This window comes from Sinocyclocheilus rhinocerous, unplaced genomic scaffold (genome assembly GCF_001515625.1).
Source record: "Sinocyclocheilus rhinocerous isolate Xijiao unplaced genomic scaffold, SAMN03320098_v1.1 scaffold572, whole genome shotgun sequence".
NCBI lineage: Eukaryota > Metazoa > Chordata > Actinopteri > Cypriniformes > Cyprinidae > Sinocyclocheilus > Sinocyclocheilus rhinocerous.
Genome location: NW_015638058.1, coordinates 17,472 through 34,503, shown reverse-complemented (window position 1 = coordinate 34,503; position 17,032 = coordinate 17,472). Strand labels below are relative to the sequence as shown.

Below are 17,032 nucleotides of genomic sequence, written 5' to 3'. Positions count from 1 at the left end.
GGTTTGTACTACTGTACTTAGTAGTTTAAAAGAGTTAAAGATGTCCCAATTCTGTGTTGTCTTTTGCAGGTCAGGTCAAGTATCACAAAGCAGTTGTAGTTCACGTGCGTCTGTACACGTTCATAAAACTACCATACTATATAATGCAAATAATACATCAAAATTGATAAAAACTGTCCACAAGAAGATGTTGGGAATGGAAATAAAAAAAACAGAAGACGATTATGGAAACAACAAATTGGATGTATTGGGATTTCAGAAGAAGATACCTGCGATTGTACTATTTATTGGTTTGTACTACTGTACTTAGTAGTTTAAAAGAGTTAAAGATGTCCCAATTCTGTGTTGTCTTTTGCAGGTCAGGTCAAGTATCACAAAGCAGTTGTAGTTCGCGTGCGTCTGTACACGTTCATAAAACTACCATACTATATAATGCAAATAATACATCAAAATTTATAAAAACTGTCCACCAGATCATGAATGGGAGGAAGATTTTAATAGATTGTACACAAAAACGTAATATTTCCAATTATATACAGTAAAGTCATTAATAGAAATACCACAAACACACCAGTGAGGTCACCGTGACTTCGGTTTTGATGAGAATGTCCCTGTATTGGCCCCATATTAACCATCATTTAATACCTGTCAGTAAAACAAAACACACAACAATGCATTGTGGAGCATGGTCAGGGAATTGACTAGTTCAAATTAAACTATATGATTTGATATATGATTATGATATGGTATGATTTATGATATGAATCAATAGTACTTACAGCAGTGTCTCTAGTTTATACAGTGGTTGATCTTTTAAAACAGAGAGCAGCTTTAAACCTCTATATCCTAGTTTATTCCCCAACAGATTGAGTTCTCTCAGGTGTGAGGGGTTTGATCTCAGAGCTGAAGCCAGAACAGCACAACTTGTATCTGTGATATCACAATCCCACAACCTGCAGAACAATGACACACTCACATTCACATATACTGTATAGGGTAATTTCACATCGAATTAAAGAAACTTCAGAAAGTTCCCGACTAAAATTGGGCTTTGTTAAAATAACGTGTCTTGTTTCAGTTAGGATTAATATGTAAGACCTTACTTTAGTGTCTCCAGTTTGCAGTGAGGACATTTCAGTCCAGCGGAGAGCAACTTCACACTTTTGTCTCCTAGATTATTCGCAGTCAGATCCAGTTCTCTCAGGTGTGAGGGGTTTGATCTCAGAACTGAAGCCAGAGCAGCACAGCCTTCAGCTGTGATATCACAATCACTTAACCTGCAGAGAACAATATGTTTGTTTACATGCACACCAGTAAAACAGTTATTGCGAGAAAGCTGTTTAAGACTTGAAAGCATAAATCTGTATCCAGATTTCAGAATTTGAACGCACTTTAACATTTGTAATACATATTTTGAGGTGTCTCGTGTGTCAGCCAATCTGATGTTCACTACTGTAAAGAATATGAATGTAATTTCTCAATAGCAGGAGAAATTCCAGACTTTAAAGGGAATTCCCAAAAGGGAGCATGGCTGCTCAAACACTTCCGGGAGTTTCACTGATTGCTAGCAGTTAGAATTCTAAGAGCAATCCAGCTGCATATATAAATCAGTGGTTACAACCCAGAAAGAGAAGGCATTTTAAAATACTATATGCGGAGGTGCAACATAGTGCATGAACAAATGCTGCTTTTATGTTTTAAAAATATTTTTTTGGCACAGACTGCCGACTGCCAATGTGCAAGTGCTGAATTTAGTTCTCTTCCGCAGTTTATTGCACTTTTAATAACTTAAGCAGATCACTTTTTTTTTTTGTATGAAATTTTTTGTATGAAATTGTATGAAAACAATATTTTTTTGTATGAAATTTTTTGTATGAAATTGTATGAAAACATTTTAATTTTACATTTCTATCCATTTGCATTATAAAGTCTTAGAGATGGATTATTTTTCTAAAAATATTTGTCTAGAAATTCAAATACGAATAATTTATATATTTTTTTCAGTTGTATGGGGTTTGTCCATACTAACATTGTTAGTCACTATGACACCTGTTGTAGGTGTATGATTGGAGGTGCAACGTAGGAGACGTGATGCCGGAGTTGAGGATCCAAGTGCAGGCTTTATTAGAATAGTGGTCAAAACAGGCAGGGTCAAACAACAGCAAACAGGTATAATCCAGGGTGAGACAAAAGAGTAATCCACAAAACAGGCAAAGGTCAGGGCAGGCAGCAAACAATAAGAACTCAGAAACAGTCCAGGGTCAAAAACAAGGCAAGGCAGCAAGGCAACAAGGAACCAGGAAAACACAGGAACTAGGGAACGCTATAGGCTAGACAATACTGAGTAATGAATGAATGGATAACCAGGCTATAAATAGGGTGAGACTGATGGAGGTAACAAGACACAGGTGAATGCAGTAAGTGATGATGAGTCCGGGAAAATGATTATGGGAAATGTAGTCTGTGAGAGTGGCAAGAGTCAGGGGTGGAGTGCCCTCTGGTGGAGTTCATGGGCACTTCAGCTGGAGATCGTGACAGGAGTAAAAATGTGAATATTCCCAATTATATTGTACATTTATTTTTAAATGTTTAGATGGTTATGCAGCCTGCATTTTCTATATGAAATTCAACATGATTTTTTAAACTCGACGTCTAGAAAATAATGAATAAAGAATGTGCATCACTGTGTTTTTGCTTTTTTCTGTTTTTATTCCATTTATGAAGGTGCAGTAAATGGAATCGGTATATATACTATTATAATTGTGCAATGCTATCATATTTTGCACATGCAACATAGATAGTTTTATTGTAAATTACAAAAAAAAGAGAATCATTTAATTTATTTCAACAACTTTACCGTCAGTACAGACGCTGCATATCTATGGTCAATGGCTCTGGCTGCATCCATTGCATTCAAAATGTTTTCTCACTGACACGTCCCCAACTCATAATCTCTGGGTTTAAATAATATTCTGAGTTTCCTACTCAGAATTACAACTTTGTGGTGGCATGTGTGATCAACTCGTAAATATGAGCTATCCGACATGACTTGAACATTTAACCATTAATTAAGGCCCACTGGCAAAGCCCTTTGCTGTCTTCAAAGGACATACTCTATACCAACTGTTTGCCAGACAACTTGTTAGTATACATAGTATCATGGACTTCATCCAGTATAGATATTACATCAACACCTGACTTAACAATGATCTAAAGTACACCTCCAAAAACAACACAAAAATGGTTCAGACACCAGAAAATCAAGGTTTTGTTATAGCCAGCCCAGTCTTCTGACAGATAAACTGTGAGATGAAAATCTCAAAATCTGAGGAATCTAGAAAGATTCTGTATGGGTGATTAGTACCAGATCACTTGCCTTGTGGTCTCTCCTCTTAGCATGCATTATTGGAAAAGACAAAGAGGAGCTGCACTAGTAAATGAAGGGGCATCAATAATTGTGGTATACATTTGTTTCAATTAAAACGTTACATGCTTTTTAATATTTTGAATGATAGACAGAATGATTAACAATTAAAACATTTTTCAACATCCTGTTTTGCTCATATTTGCCAAGGGCGGCAAGATTTGTAGAGTGCACTGCATTCGGTCACATATTGGCAATTTTTCATTAACATTTTTATGTTGAGATTAATGTATGAACTCACCTCAGTTTCTCCAGTTTACAGTGAGGATCCTTCAGTCCATCAGAGAGCAGCGTCAGACCTCCTTCTCCTAGATTATTCCCAGTCAGATCTAGTTCTCTCAGGTTTGATCTCAGAGCTGAAGCCAGAGCAGCACAACCTTCATGTGTGATATCACAATAACTTATCCTGCAGAGAACAATGACACATCACTCTCTTAGTTCAGCAGGAGCTACTGAACAACCACATAGAGACAATTATATTAAATCCCTTATCTGTGTGGGTTTCATTTTTTATCATTAGTTTTCATTTAGTTTATTATGTTAAAGCAAAAGTCCACCTCAAAATGAAAATGATATCATCCTTTACTCACCCTCATGCCATCCCAGATGTAAATGACTTTGATTCTTCATATGAAAACAAGCAAAGACAGCTGACCACAAGCTATGATTCATATTATATTACCATTTATTACATATATATATATATTTCTTACAAAACCGATGGTTTAATGCACCAGACGTTTTTGAAGCATCAGCTTTGGGGTTTCTATCCATTTGCATTATAAAGTCTTAGAGATGGATTATTTTTCTAAAAATATTTGTTTGTGTTTATCTGACAAAAAAACAACAACAATATACATCTGGGACAGCAGAAGGGTGAGTAAAGGATGAGACCATTTTCATTTTTGGGTAGTGATCTGAACAACATGATCATAGACCCTTCATGTATATAACTGTTTCAATTAAGATTAATGTATGATCTTACGTCAGTTTCTCCAGTTTACAGTGAGGATCCTTCAGTCCAGCAGCAAGAAGTGTCAAACCTGCATTTTGTAGATTATTCCATGTCAGATCCAGTTCTCTCAGGTGTGAGGAGTTTGATTTCAGAGCTGAAGCCAGAGCAGCAGAACCTTCATCTGCGACGCCACAATGACTCAACCTGCAGAACAATGACACTCTCTTCACTCTCATAGTTCAGCAGGAACTACTGCACAACCACAGAGAGATTATAATATTAAATCCTAAATCTGTGAAAATTTAATGTTTTTATCACTTGTTATCTACTATTGCTTATTGTGTGTCAATGCAAATCACTATGAACAGAGCAACAACACTGTCAATAGACTGTTAAAATCAGGGGTGCCCAATCCTGTTCCTAAAGGCCCATGTCCTGTAGAGTTGAGCTCCAACCCCAATTAAACACACCTGAACCAGCTAATCATGGTCTTACTAGGCATACCAGAAACTTCCAAGCAAGTGTGTTGAGGCAAGTTGGAGCAAAACAGGACATCGACCCTCCAGGACCGAGTTTGGACACCCCTGCTTAAAATAATAAGATTCTTGTCTCATTTGAGATTAATGTATGATCTTACATCAATTTCTCCAGTTTACAGTGGGGATCTTTCATTCCATCAGAGAGCAGATTCAATCCTGAGTCTTGTAGTTTATTTTTAGACAGATCTATTTCTCTGAGGCGTGAGGGGTTTGATCTCAGTGCTGAAGCCAGAGCAGCACAACCTTCAGCTGTGACGCCACAATTACTCAACCTGCAGAACAATGACAAATTCTTCACTCTCTTAGTTCAGAACACAAAGACCAGTTTAACAGTGGGCTTCATCAATGATCATAGTGATTACAGTGGTTGCAACAACCATAAAACTCAAATGTACAATGTGTCACAGAGCAGTAACAACAGTATTAATATCTCTGCAAAATAATAATAGTAATTCTCCGATGTCTAATGCAAACAGGATGGTCACTATTGGCCTCATTTAAAATATTTTTGTAGTGAATGTTCCCTCTCTACATTTTGTACTGATCTTTTATAATAATTTTCTAGAATGTTTTTAATTGTTCGCTGGTGTTTGTGTCCTCTCTACTGTGTCTGTGCTCTTCAAAGAGACAAATATTAGGCTATTTGTCATATTTTATACTTGAAGAGTATGAAGATCATGTAAACACTTCAAACATGGTTCCTTTATTGGGCAAATGTCATAGCTGGTTTAAGGAAAATCCAACAAGCACAAATGCCAATTTAGTGTACATATAATGAAATTCATTATATCAGAAGGTTAGAGAAAGTCTTACTGCAAGGGCAATAGTTGAGATCTCACAGACAACATAGGTGTCAGAAATTCAAAACCCAAGCCAAGAAATTAGCATCTTAATCTCCAGTTCTATCTTAAAAGGAAGAGGCACTCAAGTGTGTCTTTTGTCTAAAAAAATCAGGCCAAAGTGCTACTTACTGAGCTGATCTGGAGGCTTTAACTACCGGCAAGAGCTTCAGAAGTACTTCATCTGGTGTCATGTGATCTTGACTTTGCTTGCTGCTTATGTATTTACCCAAATGAAACTCGTCCAAATGCTTGGAGGTTAATAAAACAAATACAACAGCTGACCACTGTGATGAGGACAATCGGGTGCTTGAAAGACCTCCAGATCTGAGACACTCTTGGACTTCATTCACCAGAGAATGATCACCCAGTTCATTTAAACAATGGAACAGATTGATGGATTTCTCCGGTGATGGATTCATTTTTATTCTTGTTTTAATGTACTCAATCGTTTCCTCTTTGCTGTACGAGATGTTTCCAACATGTGTCATGAGGACTTTCAGGAGCAGCTGATTGGACTCTAAAGAGAGACCCAGAAGAAATCGGAGGAAAAGGTCCAGATGTCCATTCCTCCTCTGTAAAGCCTTGTCCACAGCTCTCTGATGCAGGTCAGAGATTGTGTGACATGTGAACTTGTGTGCATGTTTTGAGCTGACGATTTCATTGAGCACATCCCTCTTGTTCAACAGGAATGAAAGCAGCACATATAGAGCTGCTAGATGCTCCTGGACGCTCAGATGAACAAAGCAGAAGACTTTCCCCTGATGCAAGCCAAACTCCTCTCTGAAGATCTGAGTGCACAACCCCGAGTACACTGATGCTTCTGTCTCATCAATGCCACACTCGCTCAGGTCTTCCTCATAGAAGATCAGGTTGCCTTTCACAAGCTGCTGAAAAGCCAGCTTCCCCAGTTTGAGAATCATGTCCTCATCCTTCACGTTCTTTTCATAGTCCTTCTCATGTTTAATGTTGGTCTGAATGATCAGGAAGTGTGTGTACATTTGAGTGAGAGTCTTGGGAATCTCTCCACTCTCTGTTTCACTCAACATCTTCTCTAAAACAGTGGCTGAGATCCAGCAAAACACTGGGATGTGGCACATGATGTGGAGGCTCCTTGATGACTTTAGGTGTGAGATGATTGTGTTGGCCAGACTCTGATCACTGATTCTCTTCCTGAAGTATTCCTCCTTCTGTGGCTCATTGAAGCCTCGTACCTCTGTCACTCGATGGACACACTCAGAGGGGACGAGATCAGCTGCTGTTGGTCTGGAGGTGATCCAGATGAGAGCAGAGGGAAGCAGATTCCCTGCAATGAGGTTCATCAGCAGCACGTCCACTGAGGCTGATTCACGGACATCACACAACCTCACAATGCACTGAAAATCCAGAGACAGACGACACTCATCCAGACCATCAAAGATGAACAACACTTTATATTTGTCACTGGAGATTTCCATTTCTTTGGTATCAGGAAAAAAGATGTAAAGAAGATCTGAAAGACTGAGTTTTTTGTCCTTCATCAAGTTGAGCTCTCTGAAAGGAAGGGGAAATATGAGCTGGACGTCCTGATTCTCTTTCCCTTCAGCCCAGTCCAGGATGAACTTCTGCACAGAGACTGTTTTTCCAATGCCAGCGACTCCCTTTGTCAGCACAGTTCTGATGGGTTTGTCTTGTCCAGGTAAAGGCCTAAAGGTGTCTTTGCATTTGATTGGTGTGTCCTCTGTTGATGCTCTCCTGTATTGTGTTTCAATCTGTCTCGCCTCATGCTCATTATTGATCTCTCCACTCTCACTCTCTGTGATGTAGAGCTCTGTGTAGATCTCATTCAGCAATGTAGGGTTTCCTTGCTTTGCTGTTCCCTCATACAGACACTGAAACTTCTTCTTCAGATTAGATCTAAATGTCTTGAGGACTTTGGCATGTTGAGGGTCATTGCTATTAAAATATCAAATTATCAGAATGTAAGTCACTATATATGTAAGTCTTTTTGGATAAATTAAAAGCATCTGTCAAATGCATACATGTAAAAAATAAACATGTCAATACATTTTTAACACAGCATTTACCTAAACCAAAGATCAGTATATCCACTAAAGTTAAGTGAAGGATCCATTGACTTGTCACTCCTCCTGGACACACAGCTGGATGCTGGCAGGTATGGTCTGTGCATTGACATTGAACACAAAAATTCAATGCAAGTCATACACACTCTTCTTATAATAATTCACTTATGACTGATAGTTCTCTTGGTAATTAAATAATTTCATTAAAATGCATCATGCTGCTGGGACATTAGTGACAGTTGCAAGTGCAACTGTTATAGTGTTCACATCCACATCCAAACTGATTAATTAAAGTGCCCCTTTTTTTTCTTTCTTTCAGGTATCATATAATATAGCTGTTTGTGAATATAAAAGTTCTACAAAGTGCATAACAAATGCAATTATTGTCTCCCAAAAGCAGAAAAGACGGTTCTGAAGTGCCTGAAATGAGTTGTCAGTAATTCCAGCCTTTACATTTCTGCACAAACCTACATAGGTTTGTAACAAATTTGCATAATGGTCTGTCCGCGAACAACATGTACTTTCACCCGCCCTTAAACACTGTAGTTAGCTGAGGCCTTGAAGATCTCAGTTTGTGTTGTCGCCATGTAGAAGACGCTGTATTCTGCACTGAGAAAGCAGAACCACTTTGCATGTACTGTACTACCAAAACATGAGGATGTTAAGAGTCAGTGACATAGATTTGTTACCTCTTATGTAAAGGAATTACACAATTACAACATCTCATCTACAGTGTATGACAAATAAAGTGTTTTTTTGTTTTGTTTTATGACTGGATGCATGTAAACCTATAAATGTCTAAAAAAAAAAATTAGGAACCTTTGAAATTGCATAATAGGGATACTTTAAGATCTTCATCTGAAATGCATTGCATACAGACACTGAAGACCCTTTACAGCATTAAATTTGAACAATTCCTTTTTGCTTCAATACAGATGTGATAAGATAAACAGTTTGGTACAGCATTTACCTAAACCCAAATTCAGTGTGTCCACTAAAGTTACGTGGAGGTTCCATCGACCAGTCACTCTTCATGGACACACAGCTGGGTTCTGGCATGTCCGAGCTGTGCATTGAAGATGAAAACAAGTGAATGTTATTCACACATTCTGCTATTAACAACCTTTGTAATGATTTAATGTTCTTGATAACTAAATACTTTCATTATTATGTATTATGCTGTTGGAGACATAACAGTAAGTGTAACTGTTATCATGTTGACATCCACATGTCAGAGCTACTAATTACGATCTTCATTCTGAAATGCATTACATACAGGCACTAAAAACCCTTTACAACAGGGGCATTCAATTAAAGATCCAAGTGGTCTGGTCTCTATATTTCCTTCCTAGTGGAGGTCCAAGTATCTATCTATTTTTCTGCTCACTGTTTCTGCTTATGTTTTTAAAATAACAGCATCATCCACAGTTCTTTATGGTGCTTTAGTGTCTTTATAGAGAAGCAACGCACACGGGAAGGGCTTGAATAAAGCCCGTTTGGCTCTAGATTAAAAAGAAAATAATAATAATAAAAAAGATCATTAAACGAACCTGAGCACTTTTGGTGTGAACCGCTCCATTGTTTTGAAGCACTCACTTTATCTACAAATGGTAAAATGGTGCTGCTGTTGCCATTATGTCTCGCGCTCCTGTTGGAACCAGGCCATTTGAATATGCCTGCTTTACAACAAAGAATTTGCACAATTCTTTGAGTCAATAAAGATGCAACAAGATGTAAGGTTTAGTACAGCATTTACCTAAACCCAAGATTAGTGTTGTAACGATCGGCCTTATCGGATGATGTTACAGTGTGTCCACTAAAGTTACGTGGAGGTTCCATTAACCAGTCACTCTTCATGGACACACAGCTGGGTTCTGGTGGGTCCGTGCTGTACATTGAAGGTAAAAACAACAAGTGAATGTAATTCACATATTCTTATATTTATGACTGTAATAAAATTATTTAGGTGACTAAATTATTTCATTAATATGTATTATGTCATTGGAGATGTAAACAGCAAGTGCAACTGTTATACTGTTGACATACACATATCAGAGCTACTAATTACGACCTTCATTCTGAAATGCATTGCATACAGGCACTGAAGACTCTTTACAGCATTGAATTTGCACAGTTCTTTCTTTGTGTCAATAAAGATACAACAAGATATAAGGTTTAGTACAGCATTTACCTAAACCCAAGATTAGTGTTGTAACGATCGGCCTTATTGGATGATGTTACAGTGTGTCCACTAAAGTTACGTAGAGGTTCCATTGACCAGTCACTCTTCATGGACACACAGCTGGGTTCTGGTGGGTCCATGCTGTACATTGAAGTAAATTGACTGTAATAAAATCATTTGGGTGAAAACATAAGAGCAAGAGCAACTGTTAAACATATTCACATATCATAGCTGTTAATTAAGGTCTTGCAAATAATATAATCTGAAAGGCACTGCATACAGGCATTGAAGTCATTAATAATAACAATTATTACAGCAGTAGTAGTGAATAATTAAGTTGGCTTGAAAAAGCCAACTTACTGAAATCCTATTTAAACTTCTTCTTCTTCTTCTTCTTCTTCTTCTGAGACCAAATTTTAAAATGTATCTCCTCGTAGACTTTTAAAGCTACAACCACCAAACTCGGGTCAGACCTTCAGACTGGTCTGACTCGGGTTGCTGTATCTTTTCTAACTGATTCGGCTTATGGGTTTCGTAAACCAGACTATCAAAACCACCTAAAATCCCATAGACTTTCATTTCATACAATAAGACGTATGGTGTATTTAAGCTGTCTATTGCTATAGCAATGCCTAACAACTTCCTACTGAAAATAAACAGCTAAAACTAGCCTAAGCTGATTGACTGCTTTGGCTGGTCTCCCAAGCTGGTTTTAAAGTGGTTTTGGCCACTTTTTTAGCAGGCCAACATACACATATCAGAGCTACTAATTACGACCTTCATTCTGAAATGCATTGCATACAGGCACTGAAGACTCTTTACAGCATTGAATTTGCACAGTTCTTTCTTTGTGTCAATAAAGATACAACAAGATATAAGGTTTAGTACAGCATTTACCTAAACCCAAGATTAGTGTTGTAACGATCGGCCTTATCGGATGATGTTACAGTGTGTCCACTAAAGTTACGTGGAGGTTCCATTAACCAGTCACTCTTCATGGACACACAGCTGGGTTCTGGTGGGTCCGTGCTGTACATTGAAGGTAAAAACAACAAGTGAATGTAATTCACATATTCTTATATTTATGACTGTAATAAAATTATTTAGGTGACTAAATTATTTCATTAATATGTATTATGTCATTGGAGATGTAAACAGCAAGTGCAACTGTTATACTGTTGACATACACATATCAGAGCTACTAATTACGACCTTCATTCTGAAATGCATTGCATACAGGCACTGAAGACTCTTTACAGCATTGAATTTGCACAGTTCTTTCTTTGTGTCAATAAAGATACAACAAGATATAAGGTTTAGTACAGCATTTACCTAAACCCAAGATTAGTGTTGTAACGATCGGCCTTATCGGATGATGTTACAGTGTGTCCACTAAAGTTACGTGGAGGTTCCATTAACCAGTCACTCTTCATGGACACACAGCTGGGTTCTGGTGGGTCCGTGCTGTACATTGAAGGTAAAAACAACAAGTGAATGTAATTCACATATTCTTATATTTATGACTGTAATAAAATTATTTAGGTGACTAAATTATTTCATTAATATGTATTATGTCATTGGAGATGTAAACAGCAAGTGCAACTGTTATACTGTTGACATACACATATCAGAGCTACTAATTACGACCTTCATTCTGAAATGCATTGCATACAGGCACTGAAGACTCTTTACAGCATTGAATTTGCACAGTTCTTTCTTTGTGTCAATAAAGATACAACAAGATATAAGGTTTAGTACAGCATTTACCTAAACCCAAGATTAGTGTTGTAACGATCGGCCTTATCGGATGATGTTACAGTGTGTCCACTAAAGTTACGTGGAGGTTCCATTAACCAGTCACTCTTCATGGACACACAGCTGGGTTCTGGTGGGTCCGTGCTGTACATTGAAGGTAAAAACAACAAGTGAATGTAATTCACATATTCTTATATTTATGACTGTAATAAAATTATTTAGGTGACTAAATTATTTCATTAATATGTATTATGTCATTGGAGATGTAAACAGCAAGTGCAACTGTTATACTGTTGACATACACATATCAGAGCTACTAATTACGACCTTCATTCTGAAATGCATTGCATACAGGCACTGAAGACTCTTTACAGCATTGAATTTGCACAGTTCTTTCTTTGTGTCAATAAAGATACAACAAGATATAAGGTTTAGTACAGCATTTACCTAAACCCAAGATTAGTGTTGTAACGATCGGCCTTATCGGATGATGTTACAGTGTGTCCACTAAAGTTACGTGGAGGTTCCATTAACCAGTCACTCTTCATGGACACACAGCTGGGTTCTGGTGGGTCCGTGCTGTACATTGAAGGTAAAAACAACAAGTGAATGTAATTCACATATTCTTATATTTATGACTGTAATAAAATTATTTAGGTGACTAAATTATTTCATTAATATGTATTATGTCATTGGAGATGTAAACAGCAAGTGCAACTGTTATACTGTTGACATACACATATCAGAGCTACTAATTACGACCTTCATTCTGAAATGCATTGCATACAGGCACTGAAGACTCTTTACAGCATTGAATTTGCACAGTTCTTTCTTTGTGTCAATAAAGATACAACAAGATATAAGGTTTAGTACAGCATTTACCTAAACCCAAGATTAGTGTTGTAACGATCGGCCTTATCGGATGATGTTACAGTGTGTCCACTAAAGTTACGTGGAGGTTCCATTAACCAGTCACTCTTCATGGACACACAGCTGGGTTCTGGTGGGTCCGTGCTGTACATTGAAGGTAAAAACAACAAGTGAATGTAATTCACATATTCTTATATTTATGACTGTAATAAAATTATTTAGGTGACTAAATTATTTCATTAATATGTATTATGTCATTGGAGATGTAAACAGCAAGTGCAACTGTTATACTGTTGACATACACATATCAGAGCTACTAATTACGACCTTCATTCTGAAATGCATTGCATACAGGCACTGAAGACTCTTTACAGCATTGAATTTGCACAGTTCTTTCTTTGTGTCAATAAAGATACAACAAGATATAAGGTTTAGTACAGCATTTACCTAAACCCAAGATTAGTGTTGTAACGATCGGCCTTATCGGATGATGTTACAGTGTGTCCACTAAAGTTACGTGGAGGTTCCATTAACCAGTCACTCTTCATGGACACACAGCTGGGTTCTGGTGGGTCCGTGCTGTACATTGAAGGTAAAAACAACAAGTGAATGTAATTCACATATTCTTATATTTATGACTGTAATAAAATTATTTAGGTGACTAAATTATTTCATTAATATGTATTATGTCATTGGAGATGTAAACAGCAAGTGCAACTGTTATACTGTTGACATACACATATCAGAGCTACTAATTACGACCTTCATTCTGAAATGCATTGCATACAGGCACTGAAGACTCTTTACAGCATTGAATTTGCACAGTTCTTTCTTTGTGTCAATAAAGATACAACAAGATATAAGGTTTAGTACAGCATTTACCTAAACCCAAGATTAGTGTTGTAACGATCGGCCTTATCGGATGATGTTACAGTGTGTCCACTAAAGTTACGTGGAGGTTCCATTAACCAGTCACTCTTCATGGACACACAGCTGGGTTCTGGTGGGTCCGTGCTGTACATTGAAGGTAAAAACAACAAGTGAATGTAATTCACATATTCTTATATTTATGACTGTAATAAAATTATTTAGGTGACTAAATTATTTCATTAATATGTATTATGTCATTGGAGATGTAAACAGCAAGTGCAACTGTTATACTGTTGACATACACATATCAGAGCTACTAATTACGACCTTCATTCTGAAATGCATTGCATACAGGCACTGAAGACTCTTTACAGCATTGAATTTGCACAGTTCTTTCTTTGTGTCAATAAAGATACAACAAGATATAAGGTTTAGTACAGCATTTACCTAAACCCAAGATTAGTGTTGTAACGATCGGCCTTATCGGATGATGTTACAGTGTGTCCACTAAAGTTACGTGGAGGTTCCATTAACCAGTCACTCTTCATGGACACACAGCTGGGTTCTGGTGGGTCCGTGCTGTACATTGAAGGTAAAAACAACAAGTGAATGTAATTCACATATTCTTATATTTATGACTGTAATAAAATTATTTAGGTGACTAAATTATTTCATTAATATGTATTATGTCATTGGAGATGTAAACAGCAAGTGCAACTGTTATACTGTTGACATACACATATCAGAGCTACTAATTACGACCTTCATTCTGAAATGCATTGCATACAGGCACTGAAGACTCTTTACAGCATTGAATTTGCACAGTTCTTTCTTTGTGTCAATAAAGATACAACAAGATATAAGGTTTAGTACAGCATTTACCTAAACCCAAGATTAGTGTTGTAACGATCGGCCTTATCGGATGATGTTACAGTGTGTCCACTAAAGTTACGTGGAGGTTCCATTAACCAGTCACTCTTCATGGACACACAGCTGGGTTCTGGTGGGTCCGTGCTGTACATTGAAGGTAAAAACAACAAGTGAATGTAATTCACATATTCTTATATTTATGACTGTAATAAAATTATTTAGGTGACTAAATTATTTCATTAATATGTATTATGTCATTGGAGATGTAAACAGCAAGTGCAACTGTTATACTGTTGACATACACATATCAGAGCTACTAATTACGACCTTCATTCTGAAATGCATTGCATACAGGCACTGAAGACTCTTTACAGCATTGAATTTGCACAGTTCTTTCTTTGTGTCAATAAAGATACAACAAGATATAAGGTTTAGTACAGCATTTACCTAAACCCAAGATTAGTGTTGTAACGATCGGCCTTATCGGATGATGTTACAGTGTGTCCACTAAAGTTACGTGGAGGTTCCATTAACCAGTCACTCTTCATGGACACACAGCTGGGTTCTGGTGGGTCCGTGCTGTACATTGAAGGTAAAAACAACAAGTGAATGTAATTCACATATTCTTATATTTATGACTGTAATAAAATTATTTAGGTGACTAAATTATTTCATTAATATGTATTATGTCATTGGAGATGTAAACAGCAAGTGCAACTGTTATACTGTTGACATACACATATCAGAGCTACTAATTACGACCTTCATTCTGAAATGCATTGCATACAGGCACTGAAGACTCTTTACAGCATTGAATTTGCACAGTTCTTTCTTTGTGTCAATAAAGATACAACAAGATATAAGGTTTAGTACAGCATTTACCTAAACCCAAGATTAGTGTTGTAACGATCGGCCTTATCGGATGATGTTACAGTGTGTCCACTAAAGTTACGTGGAGGTTCCATTAACCAGTCACTCTTCATGGACACACAGCTGGGTTCTGGTGGGTCCGTGCTGTACATTGAAGGTAAAAACAACAAGTGAATGTAATTCACATATTCTTATATTTATGACTGTAATAAAATTATTTAGGTGACTAAATTATTTCATTAATATGTATTATGTCATTGGAGATGTAAACAGCAAGTGCAACTGTTATACTGTTGACATACACATATCAGAGCTACTAATTACGACCTTCATTCTGAAATGCATTGCATACAGGCACTGAAGACTCTTTACAGCATTGAATTTGCACAGTTCTTTCTTTGTGTCAATAAAGATACAACAAGATATAAGGTTTAGTACAGCATTTACCTAAACCCAAGATTAGTGTTGTAACGATCGGCCTTATCGGATGATGTTACAGTGTGTCCACTAAAGTTACGTGGAGGTTCCATTAACCAGTCACTCTTCATGGACACACAGCTGGGTTCTGGTGGGTCCGTGCTGTACATTGAAGGTAAAAACAACAAGTGAATGTAATTCACATATTCTTATATTTATGACTGTAATAAAATTATTTAGGTGACTAAATTATTTCATTAATATGTATTATGTCATTGGAGATGTAAACAGCAAGTGCAACTGTTATACTGTTGACATACACATATCAGAGCTACTAATTACGACCTTCATTCTGAAATGCATTGCATACAGGCACTGAAGACTCTTTACAGCATTGAATTTGCACAGTTCTTTCTTTGTGTCAATAAAGATACAACAAGATATAAGGTTTAGTACAGCATTTACCTAAACCCAAGATTAGTGTTGTAACGATCGGCCTTATCGGATGATGTTACAGTGTGTCCACTAAAGTTACGTGGAGGTTCCATTGACCAGTCACTCTTCATGGACACACAGCTGGGTTCTGGTGGGTCCATGCTGTACATTGAAGTATAATAAAATCAATAAAATCATTTGGGTGAAAACATAAGAGCAAGAGCAACTGTTAAACATATTCACATATTAATTAAGGTAATTAAGGTCTTGCAAATAATATAATCTGAAAGGCACTGCATACAGGCATTGAAGTCATTAATAATAACAATTATTACAGTTCTTCTTCTTCTTCTTCTTCTTCTGAGACCAAATTTTAAAATGTATCTCCTCGTAGACTTTTAAAGCTACAACCACCAAACTCGGGTCAGACCTTCAGACTGGTCTGACTCGGGTTGCTGTATCTTTTCTAACTGATTCGGCTTATGGGTTTCGTAAACCAGACTATCAAAACCACCTAAAATCCCATAGACTTTCATTTCATACAATAAGACGTATGGTGTATTTAAGCTGTCTATTGCTATAGCAATGCCTAACAACTTCCTACTGAAAATAAACAGCTAAAACTAGCCTAAGGATTAGCATAGAAACATGCTAACAACATGCTAGTAACTTGTTAATCATGCTAGAAACAATCTAACAAAATGTTAGTAACTTGCTAATAATGCTAACAACATGCTAGTAACATGCTAATCATGCTAGAAACGTCCTAGTAACTTGCTAATCATGTTAAAAAAGGCTAACCCCATAGTAACTTGTTAATTATGCTAACAAAATGCTAACACCATGCTAGTAACATGCTAAGCATGCTATAATCATGCTAACAACATGTTATTAACTTGCTAATAATGCTAACAACATGCTAGTAACATGTTAATCATGCTAG

The 17,032-nt window shown here is 37.0% G+C and overlaps 1 protein-coding gene across 3 annotated transcripts in view; it reads right to left on the bottom strand.

Annotated features, from left to right (window-relative positions):
- Nucleotides 1–481: 481 nt before the first annotated feature.
- The window catches only part of LOC107749588 (NACHT, LRR and PYD domains-containing protein 3-like), a 24,652-nt gene continuing 8,101 nt past the window's right edge, over nt 482–17,032 (bottom strand). The window contains exons 5-15 of one of the 3 annotated variants that reach the window (XM_016564755.1): nt 10,012–10,164; nt 9,577–9,708; nt 8,791–8,886; nt 7,824–7,919; nt 5,890–7,692; nt 5,017–5,190; nt 4,410–4,583; nt 3,666–3,830; nt 1,104–1,277; nt 780–953; nt 482–645 (exon numbers count right to left, since the gene is read on the bottom strand). In XM_016564755.1, the coding sequence (XP_016420241.1) occupies nt 639–645; nt 780–953; nt 1,104–1,277; nt 3,666–3,830; nt 4,410–4,583; nt 5,017–5,190; nt 5,890–7,692; nt 7,824–7,919; nt 8,791–8,886; nt 9,577–9,708; nt 10,012–10,164 (3,148 nt within the window). In that variant the 3' untranslated portion in view covers nt 482–638. Of the gene's footprint in view, nt 646–779; nt 954–1,103; nt 1,278–3,665; nt 3,831–4,409; nt 4,584–5,016; nt 5,191–5,889; nt 7,693–7,823; nt 7,920–8,790; nt 8,887–9,096; nt 9,190–9,576; nt 9,709–10,011; nt 10,165–17,032 lie in introns of those variants that run through there. The other 2 variants (XM_016564756.1, XM_016564758.1) reach the window with 2 other exon arrangements.